Raw genomic sequence first — 27509 nt, 5'->3', positions numbered from 1 at the left:
CTAGGATGTGGTGGGGTTTGACAGTGGGCCCTGTTAAACCTCTATAAAAAGCTGCATGTATCCGCAAGTAGGCTCCGCCAAAGCGACCGTGTGCCACTCAAAGCGCACAAGCCCAAGTCCTGGTGTTAGGTGGGACGCTAAACAGCCCTGACACGACCGCCCTCCGACGAGACAGGAGGTTTGCGCAGGCCCAATAAGCCGCCTTTAAAAACAACCATTACGAACAATATAGAAGATAATACGACTCGATACAATCGGCAACGACCTAGGCGCCGAATAAAGGATCACGATTGGAAGCTTGGACCATGGAACTGCAAGTCGCTAGGCTTCGCAGGTTGCGACAGGATAATCTACAATGAATTACATCCCCGCAACTTCGACGTCGTAGCGCTGCAGGAAATCCGCTGGACTGGACAGAAAGTGTGGAAAAGCGGGCATCGAACGGCTACCTTCTACCAAAGCTGTGGCACCACCAACGAGCTGGGAACCGGCTTCATAGTGCTGGGTAAGATGCGCCAACGTGTGATTGGGTGGCAGCCAATCAACGCAAGGATGTGCAAGCTGAGGATTAAAGGCCGTTTCTTCAACTATAGCATCATCAACGTGCACTGCCCGACGACGAGAAAGAAGCGTTCTATGCGCAGCTGGAGCAGACTAGGGATCCTACATTCAGAGATATGCGAAAGCGGCCATCTTGAGCCAATCGAGCATTGAGAGCTGTCACAATCTGAGCCAAATGAACATTGTTATTGTTGCGGGTTGAAAGGTATTGCGATTGTAATGAAAAAGATTTTACGAAAAGTTTTGTCGAATAAACAATTTGTTTTACATTGGCAAGTTGAAGTAGTCTAGTTTATGCATGGTACTTTGTTCATTTGTATTGCACTTTTATTTTAGTCATAATGCACTGTTAGACGTTAGATAACGAAATTTGAAAATGCCATTATGCGCAAGTCATGTTCGAGCTCCAACATTTTGCGCCACGGCAAGTGCTGGCAGCGTTTGTTTACGAAAGTAACAGCGTTGCTAAATCGTCTCGAAAAGTATTCGCACATCTCTTAATATAGGATCCCTAGAGCAGACATACGATGGATGCCCACTGCGGGACGTCAAAATCGTCATCGGTGACATGAACGCACAGGTAGGAAGGGAGGAAATGTATAGACCGGTCATCGGACCGGATAGTCTGCATACCGTATCGAACGACAACGGCCAACGATGCAAAACTTTGCAGCCTCCCGCGGAATGGTAGTCCGAAGCACTTTCTTTCCCCGTAAGAATATCCACAAGGCCACATGGAAATTATCTAATCAAGTAACGGAAAACCAAATCGACCACGTTCTAATCGACGGTAAATTCTTCTCCGACATCACAAACGTTCGCACTTTTTTATGCCATTATGTCATAGGCTGTTCTTTGTGTAATTTTATGCCTAACGTCCATTAAGCCTATAATACATTATGCCTAACGTCCGTTATGCCTATCGTCCTTATGCCTAACGTATTTATGCCTAACGAGGTATACCCGAATCCGACCACTACCTCGTTGCAGTATGTCTGCGCTCAAAACTCTCGACGGTGTACAACACGCGTCGGAGTCGTCCGCCGCAGCTAAACATTGGGCGGCTACAAGACGGTCTATAGACTAGCCCAAAACTACGCGCATCAGCTGGAAGTGGCACTCCCAACGGTCCAGGTAGCATACAAAGCGGTAATAAGTTGTTCAAGCCGAACATAGCAGAGATAGAAAAAAAACTTTGTTCTACAAAGTTGCTCCTAACGGTGAGGGGCTTATTGAGGTTTTCATAAAAATTAGGGTGGGCCACATTTGAAAAAAATGAAAAATAAAACTTTTTCATTTGCAGAGATACGGCTTTACAATGTTCCGCGAAGTTATAGTTCAGTCAGATTTCAAGAATTTTGCTAAAGAAATTATTTCTCTAGCTCTTGAATTGACCGATTTAGAGCAATTTTCCCAAGTTTACTTAGGGTGACCCTTAAAAAATAGTTTTTTTGCTCTAACTTTTTTGTTTCAAATTTCTCAGCAATGTGATGTTCAGAGCACTTTTTGTACTTTTCAGGGCGCAACTTTTCATGTACTTAGCGTTGCCATATCTCATGCGGATCAAAAGTTATTGAGGTTTTTCTTCGAAAAAAACGTTTACTTCTAACGGCTGTATCTATGAATGGCGCAAACATTTTTTCAATCTGTTTTCTCGACCTTATTCTACTACTTTCAGGCGTCATTTAAGGGTATTTGAATCGAGGGGATAATTGAAAATAACCCCATATTATTGCAATGAAAACTTACCGTTTTTTTTCATTTTCAAGCCCTAATTTGCTATTTTTAAGTGTTTTGCTTCCATGGCTTACTTCTTGATATGGCAAACGTCAAACCATTTTGTTATAGAGCCTGAGCAGAAGCTAATATCTTGAAAACAGCAGTTCTTATGAACTTGATATGAATAAGAAGTAACATGACAAAAAATAATAACAAAAATTAATACCCAAAATAAGTACTTTAGGCATAACATTATCAGATATTTTAATACAAGACGAAAAATAAATATGTTTTGCCTTTGATATTGTAATAACAACATATGTTATGCTTTGAATATTTTGTATATTACTTTTTGTTATTTTATTATACATGTCAGTAATTTTCGCTGAGACCGAGCCACTATTTGCACGAGGTCTTTGAAAATGCCCAAATTTATGTTCATTCGAATGCTTTCGGCGAGTTTATTAGGGATCCGAGTTAAATTTTTAAGAAAGATGGACCCCTCGTTAGTTATGGACGAAATCACTTTTATGGACCCCTCGATTTTTGTCAATTTTTGATTCACCATAACTGTCATAACTCCAACATTTCTCAACCGATCTTAGGGATCAGCATATCGTAGGAAAGAGGAAGAGTGTCTCAGCGAAAATTACTGACATGTATAAGATACGAAATAACAAAAAGTAATATACAAAATATTCAAAGCATAACATATGTTGTTATTACAATATCAAAGGCAAAACATAATTATGTTTCGTTTTGTATTAAAATATCTGATAATGTTATGCCTAAAGTATTTATTTTGGATAATCATTTTTGTTATTATTTTTTGTCATGTTACCTCTTATTCATATCAAGTTCATAAGAACTGCTGTTTTCAAGATATTAGCTTCTACTCGAGCTCTATAACAAAATTGTGTGACGTTTGCCATATCACGAAGTAAGCCATGGAAGCAAAACACTTAAAAATAGCAAATTAGGGCTTGAAAATGGAAAAAAACAAAAAATGTTTGCGCCATTCATAGATACAACCGTTAGAAGAAAACGTTTTTTTCGAAGAAAGACCTCAATAACTTTTGATCCGCATGAGATATGGCAACGCTAAGTACATGAAAAGTTGCGCCCTGAAAAGTACAAAAAGTGCTCTGAACATCACATTGCTGAGAAATTTGAAACAAAAAAGTTAGAGCAAAAAAAACTGTTTTTTTAAGGGTCACCCTAAGTAAACTTGGGAAAATTGCTCTAAATCGGTCAATTTAAGAGCTAGAGAAATAATTTCTTTAGCAAAATTCTTGAATTCTGACTGAACTGTAACTTCGCGGAATATTGTAAAGCCGTACCTCTGCAAATGAAAAAGTTTTATTTTTCTTTTTTTTCAAATGTGGCCCACCCTAATTTTTATGAAAACCTCAATAAGCCCCTCACCGTTAGGAGCAACTTTGTAGAACAAAGTTTTTTTCTATCTCTGCTATGTTCGGCTTGAACAACTTATTACCGCTTTGTATGCTACCTGGACCACTGTGCAACGGAAGAACAGCTAGGTGCAGCGTCTCTTAAAAAATGCTGGAGAGATATTCAATCGTCCATTGGAAGCACCGCAACCGCTGCACTAGCACTGTCCCTGGATCAGAGAAATGACTGGTATGATGGCGAATGTGAGCAGTTAGTTGAGGAGAAGAGTAGCAACTACCGCGCAATCACATTGCTGAACGCCGCCTACAAGGTACTCTCCCAAATTTTATGCCGCCGACTAACACCAATTGCAAGAGAGTTCGTAGGGCAGTACCAGGCAAGATTTATGGATGAACACTCCACCACGGACCAGGTGTTCGCCATACACCAAGTACTAAAGAAATGCCGCAAATACAACGTGCCCACGCATCATATATTCATCGACTTCAAAGCCGCATATGATACAATCAATCGGGACCAGCTATGGTAGCTTATGCACGACCACGGATTTCCGGATAAACTGATACGGTTGATCAAAGCGACGAGTCTCAGGGGAATTCTCGAGTCCCTTCGAAACGCGAATAGGGTTACGGCAAGGTGATAGTCTTTTGTGTCTGCTATTCATTATCGCTTTGGAAGCGGTAACACGAAGAGCAGCGATTAACACGAGTGGTACAACTTTCAACGCTCGTGGAGGACCATTGCGCAATTGTAGTTTTCGAAAGGAAAGTACTGCGTACCATCTATGGTAGGGTGCAGATGGCGGACGGTACGTGGGGGAGGCGCATGAACCACGAGTTGCATGAGCTGCTGGGAGAACCATCCATCGTTCACACTTAATTTTTTAACCGGGATCTTATCAATTTACAGAGATTTGCACGGCCGAGTCCCAGCAATCATGTTTTTTGCCGAGATATCTGTCAAAGTTGCTGAAAATCAGCAAATAATTTGCCGAAACCCAGCTAACAAAACAAATTTTGACGGGATATCAGTATTTTATTCTGCTGGGCCATGGCTGTGCGGATTTTGCCGAGCTGCAGAAATAAAAAATGATAGTGTTCACACTGTTAAAATCGGACGACAGCAATGGGCTGGGCATGTAGCCAGAATGTTGGACAGTAACTCAGTGAGAATTGTTCTCGACAACGATCCGACGGGCGCAAGAAGGCGAGGTGCGCAGCGGGCAAGGTGGATCGAGCAGGTGGAAGATGACTTGCGAACCCTCCGTAGACTGCGTGGTTGGCGACGTGTAGCCATGGACCGAGCCGAGTGGAGAAGACTCTTATATACCGCACAGGCCACTTCGGCCTTAGTCTGAAATCATAATGATAATCTGCTGAAGGATAGATAGAGGTAATCTCGACATTTTGGGGAGGTTTCTAGCAAGCAATTCCAGAGTCAAAGCCAGGTTTCACTTCTGGCCAGAATTCTGACGTTTTCAAGAATTCCTCGGGAATTAACTTCAGGACATTTTTTCGTTAATAACTTAAATAGTTCTTTAGGCAATACCTCCAGAACTTTTACAGAAAATTTCAAACATTATTTCAAGAAGCTCCTAAAGGAACTCTTCCGAAAATTCGTAGTTCATGTTTCAGGGGTATTTTCGAGTCCCTTCGAAACGCGCAGAGGGTTACAGCAAGGTGGTGGTCTTTCTTGCCCGCTATTCAACATCGTTTTGGAGCGGAGTAAAACGAAGGGCAGGGATTGACACGAGGGGTACGATTTTTACGAAGTTCGTTCAGCTTTTTGGTTTCGCCTACGACTTTGATATTGTGGCACGTAACTTTGAGTAGATGGAGGAAGTCTACATCAGATTAAAAAGGGAAGCTAATCGGATTGGACTAGTCATCAACACGTCGAAGACGAAGTACATGATAGGAAGAGGCTCAATGTAAGCCTCCCACCACGAGTTTGTATCGGTGGTGACGAAATCGAAGTGGTTTAAGAATTCTTATTCCTTGGCTCACTGGTGACCTCCGATAATGATACCTGCAGAGAAATTCGGAGACGCGTCATGGCAGGAAATCGTTCGCTGCCGTACCAAACTGACTATCTACAAAACGTTTATTGGATCGGTAGTTCTCTACGAACACAAGACCTGGACTATGCTCGTGGTGGATCAACGCGCAACGCAGAGTTTTCGAAAGAAAAGTGCTGCGTATCATTTATGGTGGGGTGCAGATGGCCGACGGGACGTGGAGGAGTCCAATGAACCACCAGTTGCATCGGCTGTTGGGACAACAATCCATCGTTCACACCGCGAAAATCGGACGACTGCGCTGGGCCGGGCACGTAGCCAGAATGTCGGACAATAGTCCGGTGAAAATGGTTCTCGTCAACGATCCGACGGGAACAAGAAGGCGAGGTGCGCAGCGTGCAAAGTGGGTCGATCAGGTGGAAGATGATTTGCGGACCCTCAACAGACTACGTGGTTGGCGACGTACAGCCATGGACCGAGCTGAATGGAGAAGACTTTTATGCACTGCACAAGCCACTCCGGCCTTAGTCTGAAAATAAACTAAAAAAAAACCAGATTGATCCACCTAGCAGTGATTGTGCCTTTCTCGTGCATTATTGGATTGTTTAATGAAACAATCAAATGCATTATAGGGAAATTCGTTAACATGCTGAATAATTTGTGATATTAGTTTCAAAATCACTAAGTAAAGTATTATTGTACTAAAGTCGTGTACTCAGAGCCGTAGCGTGGACTCCCAGCGCCCTTGGCGAAACCGGTATTGGGCGCCCCTTACTTTCATGCATGTTCAAACAAATGGCATGATAGGAGCTGCTTTTCTTTCATTATCAACATTTTTTGCGTGGTGGATTTAATAAATGTTTGCTTTATGAATTCTTTTAGTCTCTATAACTTACTGACACAAAATCCAGACTCCCTTGTTGTGAATTCACGCACGCACGTGAATTCACGCACGCAGTGGATCTAGCTAGGCCAATAAAATCCATCTCAATTGTGCCGATCAGTGGTTGGATCACTTTCGGACGTAGTCGCAACAAGAAGGAGTGGATTGAAAGACCTTCGGAATCACCATTAGACATTGGTCGGTGGTTTGAAAGAACTACTCTACTGGACAGTGTTAGGGTAGGATATTTTTCGACTGGATAAGATGTAGGGTAACCAACTTGATTTGGACCCCTACACATTTTGGACCCTCCTGGCGACAATTTTCTGATTGCTGAACTAAGAACAATGCCGCTGCTAACTCCCCCATTGGCTTCAGGAAATTACTATTGTTCAGCATCTGTTTCACTGGTTTCCCGTGCAAAAAAGCGATATTTAGATGAAATTTCGAGGAAATTAGATTGTTCAAGAAGGCGAGCGTTACAAAGCGTTACGCTTAAAAGTATACATCACTGAAAATCTCAGAACGTACACAATAAGTTTTTGTCAATATTGTGAATTTAAAACGCATCAGGAATCTTCTCATTGATGCATGCCAATCGAAAGATAAGACTTGGCTTCGGCTCAATTGACCAGGGTAAATTAGAAATTCGACTTTGAAGAGACTAAATTGGGGGTGTCCAAAATGTGTACATTTGGGGGTCCAAAATATGTTGCACTGTCCAAAACTAAGAATATTTTCATTTCAGAAAATGGCAAATTTCAGTGATTTATCAATAACTGAAGCCCATTTCGAATTTATATTTCATAAACAAGACTTTCATCTTTGAAATGGTGTCATATCCGCCCATATCGAACCTGTATTTCAATAGATATAAGCATATATTGGGATGCACTTCCTCTAGGGGTCCAAAATAGGACAGTTACCCTAATACTCGGAAGTTGGAATTCTCAGTCTAAAGAAACAGGACGATATTCTTCTTACGTGCCCGAATTTTCGGCCGATGAGTTGTAGCCTTTTTGAAGGTTAGTATAGTCTGTCGTCTATCGTAAATAATTGTAAACCACATTTGATCAGTGGTGGAGAGGGTGCTTCCATGCTCGCTTTCTGTGAAATTTTGAAAAGTAATTTAAAGATTGGAATTCTTTTCTAACATACAACAGCTTCAACGTCGGACAAGTAAAAAACATCGTCCTGATTCTTCAGACTGAGATAACTAATTCAACTTGGAGAGAATTAGTGTAAGGTAAGAATAGCGATTTGACCAAGTGGTATAAAAAAAGACAACTTCGGGCCTATTCGGATCAAAATATATCAATTCGTAGAGTGGGCCTATCGGTAGTTTGGTAGCATTGGTTGAATTGGTTAGGCCAATAAATTTTCGCCCTTATACAATTGTCTGTTTAAATAAATCGAAAATTTCACAGGATCAAATGCGACCGTTATGGTCCGAATTTTTCTCAAATTAAAACAAACTCCCTATCACTACATCCGAGTATCTATTACTTGGAAACGGCTTAGATTTCTTAATCACGAACAAAAATTATACGCGTTTTTTAAAGTCTACTCTATGTTTTGCCTTTGGCATTTGGCAGTGAAGATGCTCCCTGGGCCTACGTTCTGTTAACTGTATCAATTATTGATGGAAAAAGTCCTTTCGAAAATAAGTCAAACGGTTGATTGCGGATGTAGTCCCCGAGGGAAACGTCTGTTAAAAGCTTGAATCTGAAACACTTTGAATCGATAAATTTGAGAATATACCAAGGTTTTCGATTTTAGCCGATTGAGACCCTCAACATCAATAAAACAATGAATTACCCTCACCAAACAAATTACAAACAAATCGAAGAAAATTCAAGTGGTACCCACCCAACCGCGTAAAAAAAACTTTGATGAGATTTGTCATCATTTCCTATAGTTCAATTCTGGATTTCGGCGCCCCCTAAAGGCCTGGCGCCCTTGGCGGGGGCCAACCTGGCCAACCACACGCTACGGCGCTGCGTGTACTAAATCGAGTAGAAGAGCTTGCACGGGTTGATACTTCAAGGCATTTTATGGCATGCTATAACTTAAAAATTATGTTTTATAAATATTTTAGCATTTAGATTTTCTTTGGAATACGCGATCGTTATGAAATTCAATAGTGACCAACTACGCTTTATTCTCTGTCGTAGCTTGTTGTGAGAGAATCGGTTTAGAATTACTATGTAAAAAATTGGCTAATGTTTTTTATGGCACATGTGCACGCACACACACACATACACACGGACAGACAGACATTTACTCAGTTCGTCGAGCTGAGTCGATTGGCATTCCGGGATAAACAATAAAATAGGAAATTTTTCTAACGGATTCTAAATATCAAAGGAATGAGAATCCCGAACAAACAAAAGGGGGCTTCCTTAGTCGTGCGGTAAGATGCGCGGCTACAAAGCAAGACAATGCTGAAGGTAGCTGGATTCGATTTCCACTCCGGTGTAGGAAATTCTCGGATTGGAAATTTTCACGACTTTCCTGGGCATAAAAGTATCATCGTGATAGCCTCAAGATATACGAATACAAAAATGGTAACTTGGCTAAGAAACCAACAACCAACAAATGTGGAAGTGCTTAATGAACACTACGCTGCGAGGTGGCATTGTGCTATGTCATGGCAATAAGAAGTAGCAGAAGAAGATTCCCGAACAAACTCTCAACGGAATATCCGAAGGTCTTAATGAGTTCCTAATAAAATTTCCAGAGTTATCAAGTTCTGAAGTAAATTTGTAGGATTTCCAAGGCGTTTTCCCTAGAGTTTCCGAAAACATTTCATAAGAATATACTGGAATAATTTCTACAAAACAATCCTTAAATACCTGCTGAAGTAAATCCTTAAAAAATTGAAGAAATTCCCAAACGAATTCTCGCTTAACTTTTCAAAAGGACCTAAGTAACATTTTGTTTATGAATTAATTTAAATAACGCAATTAACAGAACAACATGGAAGCTAATGATTGCTGCATTCAAATTAATTCATGGAAAAATGTTACTTAGGTCCTTTCGAAAAGTTAAGCGAGAATTCATAAAGAAATTTCCGAAGGAATTTTTCTAAGGGAATTGTGGAAAGTTTTCCTGAAACAATTTCCGTAAGTATTTCCGAAAAATTTCTCAAGAAATTTTCTAAAGATTATCCATTTTTTTCTTTTAAAGAATTGTTAAGAAATTTCCGAAGAAATATCGGAAGGAACTTTTAGAAGAAAGACTTTAGAAATTCCTTCAGGAAAACCACCGGAAATTGTTTTAGGAGAAATTCTTTGGAATTTGTTTTTTAAATCCTTCAGAAATTCATCTAAGCATTCCTTCGAGAATTCCTTTACGAATTCTTTTGTGATTTTTTTCTGACATTCTTTTAGAAATTTCATTTTGAAATTTGTTTGGAATTCCTACGGAAAACCATTCTTTGAATAATACCTACGGATTTTGGCGTATTAAATCAAATTTCAGGGAAAATATTCGATACGGTATTTTCGCAAAACAATTTTGGTGCATATAAATACATTTCAGGGAACACATTGGCTTTAATAGGGCACGTGCCCCAGCGTGTCCCAGCTGAACTCCGCTAGTGCTGCAATGTGCAGCTGCGACAGTGAATTTGTTCCTGAAGAAACAAAATTGTTAGCTTTATTCGCCCAACATCTCCCCGAGTAGCACAACTCATACTGATTCGGATGCAGCAACTCAAATGAGACCAAATTTGGTTGTATATCAGTTACAGTTTTTGTCGCTACAACATGTGTGCTGCTTGGGTCTTTGCTCCATCTGTTATTTGAAATAAGGATGATCCTCATTGCAAAGTATTGGAGAATCTTTATAAGAATAGTGCAAAACATCGGATGTATTAATTTCGCAACAAAACTAGAACCGTCCGCTTAAGGACACTTAGTATTAAGTAAACTAAGAATTTTATTTAGTTCATTTTAACAAAAGTGAATTAAACAATATGAAAAGTTTGGAAAAGGCCTGTAATATGTCCCATGTCCGTGTTACATGGGAACATTTCCTCAGGCCTGGGGGAAATTTCCAAAACCACACCCAGTGCCGTAAGTGCCCAAAGTGTGGTCATGGAACCAAACATTGTCACATGGATGCTAAATGCATAATTTGTGGTGGAACCTCTCACGCCAAGGACGCATGTCCTGTGAGAGAAGATTCCAATAAATTTAAGTGCGAAAATTGTGGGGGCAATCATAAATCCAATTTCTGGGAATGCCCTTCACGCAAAAAAGTTTTGAATTCCCGTGCAAAATTGATGACGGGATTGAAATTGATGACGGAATCGGATCCCAGATTCGACGGGTAGAAATTTTACAAACGCTCAAAATTCGAAACCAGTTACTGGTCGAGCAATTCATACCCACCACAATCCACAAACAAATTTTGCTGCTCCTCAACAGTAAATTCCAATTTTTCGAATGTACCTACGTATGCAAACATCGCTGCTGGTAGACAAAATTTCTCTTCTCAAAATGAGGTTTATACCCATGTCCCAACGGAAAATAACGATCATGTTGCCGATTCAGGTAGGATGTCTGCTTCCGATTTTGAATTTTTAATTGAACAATTGCATCACATAATTGATTCAATGTTCAAAGCAAATACGAAGCTGTTCAGGTTGGTATAAAGTACATACAAAAAATTGTTATCGGACTCCGTTTTAATGGATCCAAATAATTGTGTGAAAGTTCTAAATTGGAATGCCCGCTCTCTAAAGGGTAAGGAAGATGAATTATTCAACTTCCTATCAGTTCATAATGTGCATATTGCCATTATAACTGAAACATATTTAAAACCAGGACTCTCCATTAAAAGAGATCCAAATTATTTTATTTACAGAAATGATCGTCTTGATAGCGCCTGTGGTGGGGTCGCCATTGTCATTAATAGACGCATCAAACATAAATTATTTTCTTAGTTCGAAACCAAAGTTTTTGAAACCTTGGGAGTTTCTGTTGAAACAAATTTTGGACAATTTTCCTTCATTGCAGCCTACTTGCCTTTTCAATGCAATGGGCAGCAAAAGAATTCATTGAAAGCTGATCTTAAAATTCTAACTCGCAACAAATCTAAATTCTTCGTAATTGGCGACTTCAATGCCAAACACCGTTCATGGAATAATGCTCAAAGCAATTCCAATGGTAAAATTTTATTTGAAGATTGTTCTGTGGGATATTATACTATTCAATATCCCAATGGTCCAACTTGTTTTTCATCCACTCGAAATCCTTCGACAATTGATTTGGTTTTAACTGACTGATTCAAGTCAGCTGTGTGGCCAATTGGTAACTCATGCTGACTTTGACTCTGATCACCTTCCTGTGACATTTGAAATTTCACAAGAAGCCATTTATAATCCAATCAGCTCTACTTTTAATTATCATAGAGCTGATTGGGATTTATATAAAAAGTATATCGATAGGAATTTTGATGTTAATATTCCTTTGAATTTCATTTTGCAAATCTCTTTAATCTCGCAAATCGGGATCGCGAGTTCTTTGGTATTGCCTCCGCCTCACATTTTTAAGACGGATCAGTAGCTGAAGATCGTCGTCAATAATAATGGAATTGAATTTAATTTTACATTTAGAAATTGCAATGCCTCTGGCTTCGACAATTAAATTTGTCAAAGATACGAGCGCATTGTCAATATCACTTTTGGTATCCAAAGGAATCTTCTTCTTCTTCTTATTGGCATTACATCCCCACACTGGGACAGAGCCGCCTCGCAGCTTAGTGTTCATTAAGCACTTCCACAGTTATTAACTGCGAGGTTTCTAAGCCAGGTTACTATTTTTGCATTCGTATTATCTTATGCCCAGGGAAGTCGAGACAATTTCCAATCCGAAAATTGCCTAGACCGGCACCGGGAATCGAACCCAGCCACCCTCAGCATGGTCTTGCTTTGTAGCCGCGCGTCTGACCGCACGGCCAAGGAGGAGTGGATTGATATATAAATCTTCAAAACCCATCGAAAGATAAAGGCGCTAGGAACGTTCGAAATCTTCCCTTTCAGCGTAACGCTCTCGATTTCCAAAAATCAGAATGACACCCAGTATAGTGAAGAAAGACGTAAGTCCTACGTCAAAAACACGCTATTCGTATCAAGTTACAAATATGCCGTATTCAAAAAGTTGTTTTTCCAGTGCAATTCAAACTAGGAAAGCACTACCAGTCTAGTATCTAAAAAGCACATCGTAGGTAGCCGGAAATAACAACAACATAGCTTCTACCGGCACTCAAAATCTGTTCCGACAGAACTGTTTTAAATATTCATTCTCATTCACCAGAGGTTTGCATAGAGCACACCTTTCTCATTGTGCCTTTACAGGATGCGCTATTGCATAACATAATACAAATTTCAAATAAAGTGCCTTCCACGAACTTATGAGGTAAGGATTTTGTGTAATCAATCGTTTATTTGAAAGGCTCATTTGCCGTGAAGTGTTACGGTGTTCCTCCGGGAATTCCTCCGGAAGTTCCTCCGGGAATTCCTTCGGAAGTTCCTCCGGGAATTCCTTTGGAAGTTCCTCCGGAATTCCTTCGGAAGTTACTCCGGAATTCCTTCGGAAGTTCCTCCGGGAATTCCTTCGGAAGTTCCTCCGAGTTCATCCGGAAGTTCCTCCGAAAGTTCCTCCGAAAGTTCCTTCGGAAGTTCTTCCGGAAGTTCCTCCGAAAGTTCTTCCGGAAGTTCCTTCGGGAATTCCTCCGGAAGTTCCTCCGGGAATTCCTCCGGAAGTTCCTCCGGGAATTCCTCCGGAAGTTCCTCCGGGAATTCCTCCGGAAGTTCCTCCGGGAATTCCTCCGGAAGTTCCTCCGGGAATTCCTCCGGAAGTTCCTCCGGGAATTCCTCCGGAAGTTCCTCCGGGAATTCCTCCGGAAGTTCCTCCGGAAATTCCTCCGGAAGTTCCTCCGGAAATTCCTCCGGGAATTCCTCCGGAAGATTTTGTGTAATCAATCGTTTATTTGAAAGGCTCATTTGCCGTGAAGTGTTACGGAGCCGAAACTATGTTTTCAGTACATTTATCATGATTCTTACACAATACTGTTAGTTTTGGGGAAACTAAAGACTCGCGGTTTGGTCGAGGTTAGGGAATACAATAATACAGTAGGAAAGATAGGGTACGTAATTAATTATAACGCTGATATCCACATAGTTGACATTCTTGGAGATGTTTCACATCTGTAACGATGCAAACAAACAGTTTCTTGGTAAGAATAAATTATTTGTAAATCAGCTCTTAGAGGCGGAAATATAAGTGACGTAGCTTCAAGTTACTCAGTGTTTTTTTTAGAACGAATGTCTTTTAAGTGACAATTCAAATCGATTATGATATCATGAACAATTATTTTTGTTGAATTAAATTATCGTTACTCTATATTGATGCTCATATACAATCAAGTTAGTGGATGCAGATAACAAAACTAATGTCAGCAGTATCTGTTGAGATTTTTGATATACATGCACACAGACAGACCTCACCACAGTTTGTTGAGCTGAATCGTTTAAAATACTAACATATTTATCTTTTTCTTTTGTCCCATTAATTTTGTATAGTTATTTTTTTATTTACACATGCTGTTACTCTCTACCAACTTCGATGGAGCGTCCCAGAACGAGAAAACAAGTGCAGTGATTTTTCTTTGTGCTGCTCAACAGCTGACCGGTGCGCCTTTCAAATCTTGGTTTACCGGGCGCTTACCGGATGCAGTTCGAGTGGTGTAGTACAGGCACACCCTTGAAGAAAAATGTCCTTCGCACGTTTCCACAATTTATATATTTCCCTCTTGGTTAGGTTTGCATAACCGTTGTTTTTCCTTCGACAGTTTTTATGACCTACATAGTATTAAAAAATACATCACACTAACTGCCTGCCACTAAGGTATTTGCCAACAAAAAAGACTGGAACACATATTTTATCGCTACATTGAGCTAACTTGCGTCGTCATTTGCACTATCAATACGGAAACGATCGGATTAAAATCTGGAGCCGCTACCCTACTACCAAAATGTTACATGTTGGCCTAAATTTGGGAACACGCTGGTCCTTTTAGCGAAGAGATTTGTTGAAATTTAATTTTTATTTCAACCAAAGGGTTATTTGTACTTATTGTATGTGGATTGTGAAAGCAACAGAGTCTAAATTTAATTAGATTAAAACCCCTATTCTATCTTATCGCCAATTTTACACAACAAGACATAATGGGAGTTTGAAGTAGACCTGTGCGCCGATTGAAATTTTATCAGCGGCGGCGTGATTGATTATTCACTCTTACTTTCATCTATTCAATGACTGTGTAAATTGCATTCCCGTTTATTTTCCACGGAAATTTTTCTCTATTTTTGTCAAAGGCGGTTTTAAGGAAAAACGGCTTTTTACGGAAATAAGTATAATTTCCTTGAAAGAAAAATACAATTTTACTCAGTCGCTGAGTAAATAAAAGTAAGCATGTTTTCAGCAGCGTGGTGGCGTTAACTTATTCCATGCATTAAAATTCTTTAGAATTTCTCTGGATGCACTTCCAGAAATGTCTACAAAAGTTCCACCACTAATTCCTCTAAGATTACTCAAGAAGTTCCAACAGAAGTTCTTCCGGGAATCCCTACAAAACTTCCCTCGGGAATTTCTCCGCAAGTTTCTCCGGGAATTCCTCCAGGAATTCATGCGGAAATTGATTCGGGAATTCCAGAAGTTGCTCTAGGAATTCCTCTGCAAGCTACTCCAGGAAGTTCCTCCAGAAGTTTCTCCGGAAGTTCCTCCGGGAGTTCCTCCGGCTGTTCCTCCGGGAGTTCCTCCGGGTGTTCCTCCGGGAATTCCTCCAAAACTTCCCTCGGGAATTTCTCCGCAAGTTTCTCCGGGAATTCCTCCAGGAATTCATGCGCAAGTTGATCCGGGAATTCCAGAAGTTGTTCTAGGAATTTATCTGGAAGTTGCTCCGGGAAGTTCCTCCAGAAGTTTCTCCGGAAGTTCTTTCGAAAACTCTTTCGGAATTTCCTCCGGGAATTCCTCCGAAAGTTCCTTCGGAAGTTCCTCCGGGAATTCCTCCGGAAGTTCCTCCGGGAATTCCTCCGGAAGTTCCTCCGGGAATTCCTCCGGAAGTTCCTCCGGGAATTCCTCCGGAAGTTCCTCCGGGAATTCCTCCGGAAGATCCCCCGGGAATTCCTCCGGAAGTTCCCCCGGGAATTCCTACGGAAGATCCCCCAGGAATTCCTCTGGAAGTTCCCCGGGAATTCCTCCGAAGTTCCTCCGGAATTCCTCCGGAAGTTCCTCGGGAATTCCTCCGGAAGTTCCTTCGGGAATTCTTCCGGAAGTTTCCGGAATTCCTCCGGAAGTTCCCCCAGAAATTCCTCCGGAAGTTCCTCCAGGAATTCCTCCGGAAGTTCCCCCGGGAATTCCTCCGAAAGTTCCCCCGGGATTTCCTCCGGAAGTTCCCCCGGGAATTCCTCCGGAAGTTCCTTCGGGAATTCCTCCGGAAGTTCCTTCGGGAATTCCTCCGGAAGATCCTTCGGGAATTCCTCCGGAAGTTCCTACGGGAATTCCTCCGGAAGTTCCTCCGGGAATTCCTCCGGAAGTTTCTCCGATAATTCCTCCGGAAGTTTCTCCGGAAATTCCTCCGAATGTTTCTCCGGGAGTTCCTCTGGAAGTTTCTCCGGGAATTCCTCCGGAAGTTCTTCCGCAAGTTCCTTCGGGAATTCCTCCGGAAGTTCCTCCGGGAATTCCTCCGGAAGTTCCTTCGGGAATTCCTCCGGAAGTTCCTTCGGGAATTCCTCCGGAAGTTCCTCCGGAGGTTCCTTCGGGAATTCCTCCGGAAGTTCCTCCGGGAATTCCTCCGGAAGTTACTCCAGGAATTCCTCCGGAAGTTCCTCCGGGAATTGCTCCGGAAGCTCCTCCGGAAGTTCCTCCGGGAATTCCTCCGGAAGTTCCTCCGAGAATTCCTCCAGGAATTCCTCCCGAAGATCCTCGAGGAATTTCTCCGGAAGTTCCTCCGGGAATTCTTCGGGAAGTTCTGGGAATTCTTCCTGAGCCTCCTCCGATTTGCTTGTTACAAGTTGCATTCGACAGGGAATCGTTTCCCACTGTTGCCTATTGAAACTGGCCAAATCGGACTAAGGGGTCAAAAATTATGGCCAAAATACGATTAAAAACACTAAGAAAATCTTACTCGATTTTTTCAGATATCTAATGCACACGACAGACACAAATACTGCTTGGTGAATTTAGAAAAAGAAAAAATTTTTTTAGAAAAAGAAAGTTACATGTTTGCCCGATGAATTTTCATACGGCGGTGCGCCGATTCTTTTTTGTCGGCGGCGGCACACAGGTCTAGTGTGGAGGTCCGTTCAACGAAACCACATCACATGAATAATTGATCGAATGCTATCACACTGAAGAGCGATAAGCTTCATCACTGGCGATGTTGTCGGTACATAGCATCAGAACTGAGCACTGGGAAGCTGAGAACGTCGTTGTTGCAATATGTATTAAAATTGCAACCCGAACTAGCGAAGAGTTGGTAGGTGACTTCCTCTGGTATCGTCGTATCGGTCGTAGAATGTTACAGATTTATACAGCATTAGCTAGTATATGAACCACCAGCATTGTGCTTGGTTCCGTTTCGAAGGTAAGTAATGAGTTTTAGGTGCTGCAAAATTTTGTAAACATGCTTGTTGCTTTATAGCAGCATGAGGGATTGTATTATAAGAAAGGATTGGCATCCTATAGCATAGGATGCCTCAGGAAATATGAACAATAGAGATATTATGTTTTCGCTTGTGTGTTCGTTACAAAACATAATCTACTGGCGGTATGTACACTGTGTTGCTTAAAATTTTTAGTTTGACTGATACAGTTTGATGAAAATGATAGAATTGAAGTGCCATTGTAGTTATTTAGTGTACTTTTTTTTTGTCGCTAACGTGAAAAAAGATGTTTGTAGAACAACCAATGTTAAAAAGAAGGATGATTTTTAATGTTTTTAATAAATGTCTATTCTGCCAAATGTTAGTACATACATACTTAATGATACCTCTGGAATTCAACTCCCATTAAAAGCCCTTTTCACGGGAGTTGAATTCCAGAAGTATCATTAAGTTTGTTCTAACATTTGGTCGAATAGAATAGATGAAACAGCTTTAGCTGAAAATCTCGATAATAAAGTACTAGAAATGCAAGATAATAACATAAAGTTTTTACGTACAAATAGTGCATTAATTAGTTCATTTGAAGCTATTTCATCACGTCAAAAAATACAAAATTAATAATCCTCTGCATGAAAAATATAGAGGATTTGTCAGAGCCTACGAATCGTTTTTAAGATCAGATCAGAGCGTCCTCGTCATTTTTATAAGAATTTTCAATTGATGAAGAGAATACATATCTTACTCGTATCAACATAAAATGAATGAACAGTCAAATTAAAGCTTTCAAAAATTTATTTACTTACCGCATTTTACGAGCAACAGCATCAGGTAATTCAGCAAAACAACCGCAAAGCAGCTGATATGTTTCTCGTGTGTGACCATGTTATCGTCCTTCCGTCAAACTAATTTGCAACGGAAGGATATACTTTTGGCAGCGTCCTCCTATCCTTTTGCCCCCACAACAGGAGGATGGTTCTACCTTTGGTCTTGTAACACCACCTTGTTCGAACAACGTCAGCGTCTAATTTGTAGACCGTAATAAAATAAACTTTCCCAACACCCTGTCACTTATTTCTCTTGTGGAAATTTCACTGTTTTTTTTTCGTTTTCAATTTAGGTTCGGCAATGCTCACACATCTGCATTTGTCCACAACATCTTGACTAGACTCTGGTTATTGGAAATGGTGATAGACCGGCATTGTTGGGTAAAAGGGATTCATGGGGTCCTTGTTTATATAGGCTCTGTCGAATTTGTTCGAATGTCCCTTTCTTGTTTGTTATAATTACCCAACCTTCTAAAGGGAACGGGTCAACCGACAGTGTTTTGAATTCGTTGGAAATAAAGTTACTTCCTTCCGCTATGTATATGAAAGGATGTTTGTACTCCGAGTTGCTTTTGTCTAACCACTAGATTTTTGTCAAACAGCGTAACATATTTGTTCGGATAAATAATAAAGATTGAACACTACGTAATGCTCAATTCGAGGTGGAAATATGTGCCTTTGCGATGGGCTGTGTAAACTATGGCTTAATCATGCCGCCGTCAACGCATTCCATTCCATTCGAGGAAAATGGGTTCACTGTGATTCCGTACTTCAAACCTGCTGGCGAGCGAACCCCACAGCCCAGTTAGGTCAATTCCAGTCAGCAATAAACTTCCAGCTGGATCGGCATTCCGGCACGCTTTCATTCATGTGTCATAATCTTTCGGTGAGGATTCCAACGGTATTTCACGCATCGCGGTATTTTCCCTCCATCCAGCAGCACATTTAGGATCAACCGAGGAGCGCGAGGTAGCAAGATTCAGTGATCATGAAATTGAATTTGTCGGTTGACTGAAGTACTGCCATGGCCAAGCTAGGCTTACGGGTAGAGCGTTGTCGTCGCTCCCTAGCGGACACTGGCTATTCTGATGATGAATGACGGTGGTGTTTGCGCTGGTGGCCACCTACGAAATAAAAATGAAATGGAAGAAAGAATGGTTACAAAAAGCTCGGCACTGGGGAACGAAAATATTTTCGAGAGGTGAAGTTGAAATGGGTTCGGTGACACATTATAAGGTATAATGCATGCGTTATGATTGAGATGGTGATTGAATTGCTAGGTGGTGACTTTTAATGGTTTCTTGCATTACTTTGAAACAGCCATCAATCTGAAATTTGATTATAGATTCTCAAAGGTTGTGTCCGAAAAGTGAATCTTATAGGAAACGGACTATATCAAGCATCTGGTTAATTCGCGGACCGTTTTTTCAGGATATTATATTCCCGGGTCTTTTTGACTTTAATAAACTGATCACTATGTGGTTGATTATCGTTAAGGAAACTTATCAACTACGAGACTTCTTAGACATTTTAATCATTTTCATAAAGTTTCACCGAAAACTGAATAGAAAGCTCACGTATATGAAGCATTATATAACGTTCATCTTATGTTTTACATGTATGTTCTCAAAATCCGATTAATCCATTTGTAAAAGACAGCCTTTTCAATGTTTTTAATTGCATGTTTTATGACTGAGTTCCGGCAAACGTCTTCCATATTCATAATGCATATTCATAGCTCTCTTTTCTATTTTTTATGTAACCAAAGGCCATTTGTTATTTGACTAATTTGTTCAATAATTCTCTCAATAGATCAGAAAACAAAAGAATGTTATCGATCATTTAGTAATCTGCGTTTTATCATTTAGTACTTTGTCCATAACACATTCCACAGGCTTAATTTTAAAATGTGTTGTATGGTGGACTTCTAGTGCGAAGGTTTTTCTACAACTCTTTCTAACAGTTCGTTCTTTGAATTTCACTAATAACAGAGCTATGGCGCTAGTAGCAGTAACTTATACTAAATGATTGAAATTTTGTTATCATTTAGTATGAGTTACTGCAATTGGCGCCATAACTCCGGTAATAGTGGAATTCAAACATCGATCTGTTCGAACCTAACCGCGTTCTTGTTGGAAACTGCAGTTAAATCGCGGATCAGTCCAAAAATGTGGTGTAACTGTTTTGAAACCGTTAGTAGTGGCAGGTGACTTCAAAGCGTGGACAGTAGACTGGAACTCCCGGTTCACTAACATTAGAGGTTATATCCTGTTAGAATCTCTAGCAATACTAAACGTAGTCCTGCTGAGCGAGGGCCAAGTGTCAACGTTCAGAGGACCGAACGGTTGAGGTGGCAGCAGGTGTTCTAGAAGGGATCGATCCTCGGACCGGTTCTGTAGAATACCATGTATGACAATGTATTACGCCTAAATCTAATCGAGAATAAATCGGATGTGTCAATTTGGGTTAATAGGAAACATGGTAAGAACAATGTTCACCTGATACAGGTGTTGCCTGAACATGGCTGTTTTATGATGTTCTTGCATAGGTTCGGATTCGCAAAATCTATGAAGTGCCCGGAATGCATGGGCGTGTTAGAATCGACCCCGGACAACCTCACTGAGAGGCTGTGCTGGGAGGACGATATTTGGAGTGCGGTGAACACGACAGCTCAACAGATTATGTCGAAACTGCAGCGGTGGTGGCTTCATGAACAAAACCAACGATTGCAGTAGAGACTACTGTGATGCTGTGATCACTTAGCTCACCCTGGCGTCAAACACGTCGCGGGTGGGCTGCCGGAACCTCCGTATGTAAATATAGAGGTCATTGCGGCTCATGTGTGGTGGTTGTTGTCGGAATGCTCTTCTCCTTTGTAAGTTATAGATAGACACCGTTAGGCCACTATCACGGCTTGCGATCGACGGGTGGTGAGGTTCTAGAAGTCGATATTGTGTATTTATAAGACCTTGAGCATTAGCATAAGTGTGAGTGATCTAGATAGTCCCCCTGATGTATTGCTTAATTGCAGACCGGAGGATACGGACTAGCAAAGGGTTTTAGTTCTAGTGGGTCGGGTAAGACTAAGAGCTAAATGGCATACCAAACCCCACACTACCTGAGTTAACGATTAAAAAACGATCAATGGGTAATGTTTTGACCATAACCGCGAGTAGACGTAGGACTTATATAAACGTAACGTATTTACATTTAACTTTTGAACTTATGGGGTTTGATTATAGATTTATATTGGAAACAACAACTTCCATGCTGTGTAGAATTATTAGCAATTTGTTTATTCAAAACTTCTGGAAATAAAACTATTAATTAAATGGATAATCAGAATTGTTTTGTTTCTAACTATTAGGCACTTATTTACTCAAGCAGGGAATTATAGGGAATTTATTGTTTTCTTATTGATGGTAGTATTTAAAGTTTAAAAATTCGAATCATCAAATTTTTAGACTTGGTCAAAAGGTGCTATTTTAAGGGAACCCGTTTTCCGTTTTCCATCTCATTGAACATGTATTCATCTTATCACCAAACAAAGAAATGCAGCACCAATTTCGCTGCTTTTTACTGCTAACATGTGTGCTTACTGCTGAAAAAATACAAAAATAAGAAACAAGTCAAGGAGCAGTAACCCTACTGAAACTTCTCTATTTTAATAGGGTTACTGCTAATACGGTAGTTTGCATCGAGCGTTCGGTGCGTAAAGACGCATTTAAATACGCTGATACAGTTCGGTCGTTTCCTTTTCGGTTCTACACATAGGGTGTAGTGTTACGGTTTTTTTCGCGCCAGTTTCTGGCGACATAAGTAGTGATCGGCATTTGTGAATGCACAGCTCGGGTGTAAGAGTATCGAAAATGATCTTACGAAGACACATCAAGTCGTTTGTAACGATACAGGGAGAACAAACACTAATCACGTACAGAGGTCAACCACAATCATGCAAACACTGTATGAATGTCATACATACAGGCATTTCATGCGTTGAAAACAAAAAACTAATCGGCCAAAAATCCGACCTTAATGACAGACTGAATGCGGATCGGCAGAAAAGTCAAGGCTACGCAAGTGTGCTCAACTCCCCACCACCAGACCAAGACCCTCTATCCACAAATTACGTCGTTTTGAACGAACTCAGCCACCGGACTGCAGCCGTTGCCAATACACTGACGGACTCGCCATCGGAAGAGACGGCAGCGACTGAGAACGCGGATCATGGGCACCAAACTACAACACTATCATCATCTTCTACTGCGGATCCGTCTGCTGAGCAGGATGAGAACGTCCATCATCTCCAACAGATGGAACATGACGACACAGTAGAGAGCCTAAACACTCTCACGGTGGAGAGCCATGTGAAGGGTCCACATGTGGACGTGCACGACGTCATACGGAGTGACCAACGAAGCGAAACAGCAGAAGTGAAACAGGTACAGACAGCTGGAACAAATGTACCAATACAGGTAAGATCGGACATTAGCCCAACTGGTTCATTCAAAAAACCTCTGTCAGCTGATGAAAACAATGAATTGTCTATAGAGATATCGGAGAACGAGGGAAACTCATCCGAATGTTCGGATAAACAATTCACCACGGTAAGAAAGAGTCGATAGAAGAAGCAAAAGTTGTACAGTTAAAGAAATGACAAATCTCGCCTATAGTTATAATATAGCCAGTATTAACACAAACGCAATTGCGAATCGCACTAAAATTCAATCCCTACGATCGTTTATCAAACTAGTAGATTTAGACATAGTTTTATTACAAGAAGTTGAAGATCCATACCTTTCTATCCCGGGATTCAATATCATAACAAACGTAGATAATCAAAAACGTGGAACTGCTGTAGCCATTCGATCGCATATGTCGTACTCTAACGTACAAAGAAGCTTAGACAGTCGAGTAGTAACGGTCACTTTAGGAGATAGTGTTAAGATTGTGAACATTTATGCGCCGTCGGGAACAGCAAATTACTCTACAAGAGAGGATTTCTTCCGGAATATTTTGCCTTTTTATCTACAGTCATCCACTGAACATTTAATCTTGGGGGGCGATTTCAATTGTGTCGTTGCTCTGAAAGATGCCACCGGTTCTAGCAATTTCAGTCCAGCTTTGGGAAACATGGTCAACAGCCTAAATATAAAAGATACTTGGGATTTAAAGACACCCAACCAAGTAGAATTCAGCTACATCCGACCGAATTGTGCATCACGTCTTGATAGGATATACATAACTGAATCTTTAGTACAACACTTACAGACAGCAGAATTTTTCGCAACTTCATTCTCTGATCATAAATCTTATAAAATTCGTTGCTTTTTGCCTAATCAGGGCAGATCCTTCGGAAACGGCTATTGGTCTATTCGTGCTCATGTTTTGACACAGGATAACATGCTGGAATTCGAGTACAAATGGAATCGCTGGTTAAGAGAACGTAGAAACTATGATAGCTGGATGTCATGGCGGGTTAGTTACGCTAAACCTAAGATAAGAAGTTTTTTTTCGGTGGAAAACAAATGAAACTTTCCGTGCGTTTCACATTGAAAATGAAATTTTATATCGTCGTTTACGTACAGCATATGATAACCTATACCAAAATCCCGGAGGCATGGCTGAGATAAACAAAATTAAAGGAAAAATGCTATTGTTGCAAAATCAGTTTTCACAAACTTTTGAGCGATTGAACGACAAAATAATCTCGGGGGAGAAACTTTCTTCTTTCCAACTAGCGGACCGCTTCAAACGAAAGAAAAATAGTACCATTACTGAAATAACTCACAATGACAGAGCCTTGCGCAATTCGGCTGATATTGAGGGACAGGTATATAATTATTTCAGTCAGCTATACAAATCTGAAGAACATCAATCAAGTACAAAATTTCCTAGTAATCGTAGAATTTGTGTTGACTGTGAAGCAAATAATGAGGCAATGAATGAGATTACAACTGAAGATATTTTTTTTGCAATACAATGTTCGGCAGCAAAGAAGTCGCCAGGCAGCGACGGGATCCCTAAAGAATTTTACTCTAAAGCATTTCATATAATCCATCGTCAATTGAACTTGATACTAAACGAGGCCATTCAAGGAAATTTGCCCACAGGTTTCTTGGAAGGAGTGATAGTTTTGTGTAAGAAAAAAACAGACTGTTCAACCATCCAATCGTATAGACCTATTACATTATTAAATTCAGACTATAAATTACTATAAATCGAATCTTAAAATTACGTCTAGAGAAAATCATGACAGTTAATCATATTTTAAACGATAATCAAAAATGTTCTAATTCAGGTAAGAACATTTTCGAAGCCGTATTAGGCATTAAAGATAAGATAGTTGAGATAAAATGTAAGCGGAAGTCCGGGAGGCTTATCTCATTTGATTTAGACCACGCTATTGATCGTGTAGATCAACGGTATCTATTTAGTGTGATGAGAGAAATTCAATTTAACAATGGTTTAGTTGCATTGATTGAAAGGATAATGAACAATTCACAATCACGAATTCTCGTTAATGGTCATTTGTCCCAGGTTTTTCCAATTCAAAGATCAATTCGTCAGGGAGACCCATTGAGCATGCATTTGTTCGTAATTTACCTGCATCCGCTTATTGAGAAGTTACGTTCAATATGTGATAACCGGCTAGAACTCGTTGTTGCGTACGCGGATGATATCTCAGTCATCATAGTTGATGATCATAAAATTGAAATTATTAAAAGAGCTTTCGAAGACTTTACGATATGTTCAGGGGCAATTTTAAATCTTATGAAAACTGTCGCTATTAACATTGGGGTGAACAATGAGGAAATTAGGAATATTGGTTGGCTGAACGTACGAGATTCAGTTAAAATCTTAGGAATTACATTTTTTAATATACTTAAAAACACAATTGAACACAACTGGAAAGAAGTAATAAGAAGTACATCACGACTAATGTGGCTGTACAAACCTAGAATACTATCGCTACATCAAAAAGTTATTCTTTTGAATACGTTTGTTACCTCAAAATTATGGTATGTTGCCTCCATTCTGAGTATTACAAATGCCTCTATTGCTAGAATGACGGCACAAATAGGATATTTCATTTGGGGTAGATACCCAACTCGTGTAGCTATGGAGCAATTGGCTCTTCCTCTTGATAAAGGAGGATTAAATCTTCAGTTGCCAATGCAAAGCTTTGTTAGTCAATCGTTTCCTACAATGTACTCGAGATGTACCATTTGCCAATTCTTTCCAACACTTGCTGTGCAACTCACCTAATATTCAAGCTATTCCCGCATTTTACCCTTGTCTTAAGGTGATCGGCAGAGAAATTCCATACATTCCTGTACACATCATAAATCAGATATCAGCTATAGATCTTCACAACTTTTATAAAAATAGATTAGCGACACCGAAAGTTGAAATAGACAATTCAACGATTTCTTGGAATAACATATGGCGTAACATAAGATGTAAAGCTTTAACTTCTCATGAAAAATCTCGTTACTATCTTCTTGTAAACGGCAAAATTCCTCATGCTACTTTGCTATTCCGGCAAAATAGATTGCAGAGCCCCATATGCCAAAACTGCTGCAACGCAAACGAAGATCTTGAACATAAATTGGCATTGTGCATTCGAGTAAAGCATTTATGGGATCATGTTCTTCCTAAATTAGAGATAATTACAGGTAGAAGACAAAAATATTTAGATTTCGCTTTACCACAGCTAAAAAACTTAAACAGTAATTCAAAAAACAAAGCACTTAAATTGTTCATCATATACGTTAACTTTATATTAGAAGAGAAAGAAAGCTTTACAACTGAAGCATTAGATTTCGTAATAGATTGTACGATGTTTATTTCCTGAAAATTGAATTTGAATGTATTGTATTAAATATGTGTATTTGTAAATGTGTTCTAAATAAATGATTTTACAAAAAAATACGACAACAAAAAATATTTAATGTTGTGGATCCAAACTCCTAGTCTAAGTCAAGTTTAATGATATAAGTTCACAGAAAATAAAAACCAAAACATACAATACACCCGGTTCTTTTTTTACACGGGTGGGTTTTAGTTGATTACGACCTTTAGCGTTGATGAAACTATGAGTTAACCCCATGAAAAAATTCACAAAAAATCAAAGAAAATTCAGGTGGTACTTAGAAAGCTGTGAAAAATCAGGTTACCCGAGAAAATAAAGAATACCAACCGTGTAAAAAAATATTGGGTGTAATGTTTATCAAAATATTTTTAAAATATTCTGTAATACGGCGAAATTTTCTAATCTGAAAAGGATATCAGAATCATTGTTGAATGCTGATTGTGTATCATTTAATTCGCGAATTCGAAGCAAATTCTGCTCTTCCCTCCTACACTGAACCAAAATATCAGTAGGTTACTGAATGACTTATCTTATCCAAGCCCTATAACATTAATCAGATGATTTTGAACTTACCGTCATTCAACTTAACTGCTCATAAAATTCAAATTAGTTGAATGTACGTCATAAAACATTCACATTATAATCATTCAATTTGCAGTCAAAGCAAACATAGTATAAGATGATTTTCATTCAATTTCAAAAGTTTTTGCATTCTAATTAGAAATGATTCTATTTTTTGATTCAGATTATATGAAGCCGTAACTTTACTTTCTCGGAAGCATAAAATTAAATTTGTAAAGTCATAATTGGTTTCAAATTGATTTATTAAGTTAATTTATTACTATATTGTACGTCTGGTTATTACCGTTCAAAAACATTGTTTAATAAGAATATCGAGCACCAGAAAGTACGACCGATTCATGTACAGTGCCATGTATCATGCCAGTTCCACGCATGATTTCTGTCATCCCGAAGGGGGACGCCACCACCTGTATGGCCAGATCGCTTGATACTCCAAAACTCTCAGCCACCACACCGACGGAACTATTCGATCGGTTCTCCTGGGTATGCAATCTGGAACAGTTTCGCGATATGTTGACGCCCATGTTTATCAGGTCGACGTAATGCTACGCGAAAAGATCCAACCAAAGGCTCTAATGCGGATTTATGTATCAGTCCGCCGCACAGAAGGACCAATCTTCAAAAAGACGGTCAAAAACCATTTTTTCAAAATGATCCAAATTGAAAACTTGAGTCATGGGTTGTTAATAGAATACTTGACGATGAAGTAAACATAGTTTTGAGTCATTTTATTCGGGTGGATCATACCTTTACAGTCAATACAAGTTGAGCATGTTGTCGCTTTTTAATTCTGTTAAATCTTGTAACATTTATCTTACTGCTTCATTATGTTGGCCACAACGTATACATCATCCAAACCTATTATATTTGGCACCATTACAAAGTGTAGTCCAAAAACTAATAAAGCCACGCATATACGATCGTAAATTATTTTTGATCGCGCAGAAAGTACTCGGTCT

General features: G+C 39.9%; 1 protein-coding gene across 4 annotated transcripts in view; it reads right to left on the bottom strand.

The window, feature by feature from the left end:
• LOC134221153 (uncharacterized) overlaps nt 1-27509 on the bottom strand; it is a 230076-nt gene that overhangs the window by 13930 nt on the left and 188637 nt on the right. For all 4 annotated transcript variants that reach the window (XM_062700345.1, XM_062700344.1, XM_062700342.1 and 1 more), the window contains exon 4: nt 18072-19216. In XM_062700345.1, the coding sequence (XP_062556329.1) occupies nt 18072-18150 (79 nt within the window). In that variant the 5' untranslated portion in view covers nt 18151-19216. The remainder of the gene's footprint in view (nt 1-18071; nt 19217-27509) is intronic.

Source organism: Armigeres subalbatus, chromosome 3, assembly GCF_024139115.2.
Source record: "Armigeres subalbatus isolate Guangzhou_Male chromosome 3, GZ_Asu_2, whole genome shotgun sequence".
Lineage (NCBI taxonomy): Eukaryota > Metazoa > Arthropoda > Insecta > Diptera > Culicidae > Armigeres > Armigeres subalbatus.
The sequence above is the reverse complement of the archived record's forward strand: the minus strand, read 5'-3'. Positions and strand labels throughout refer to the sequence as shown.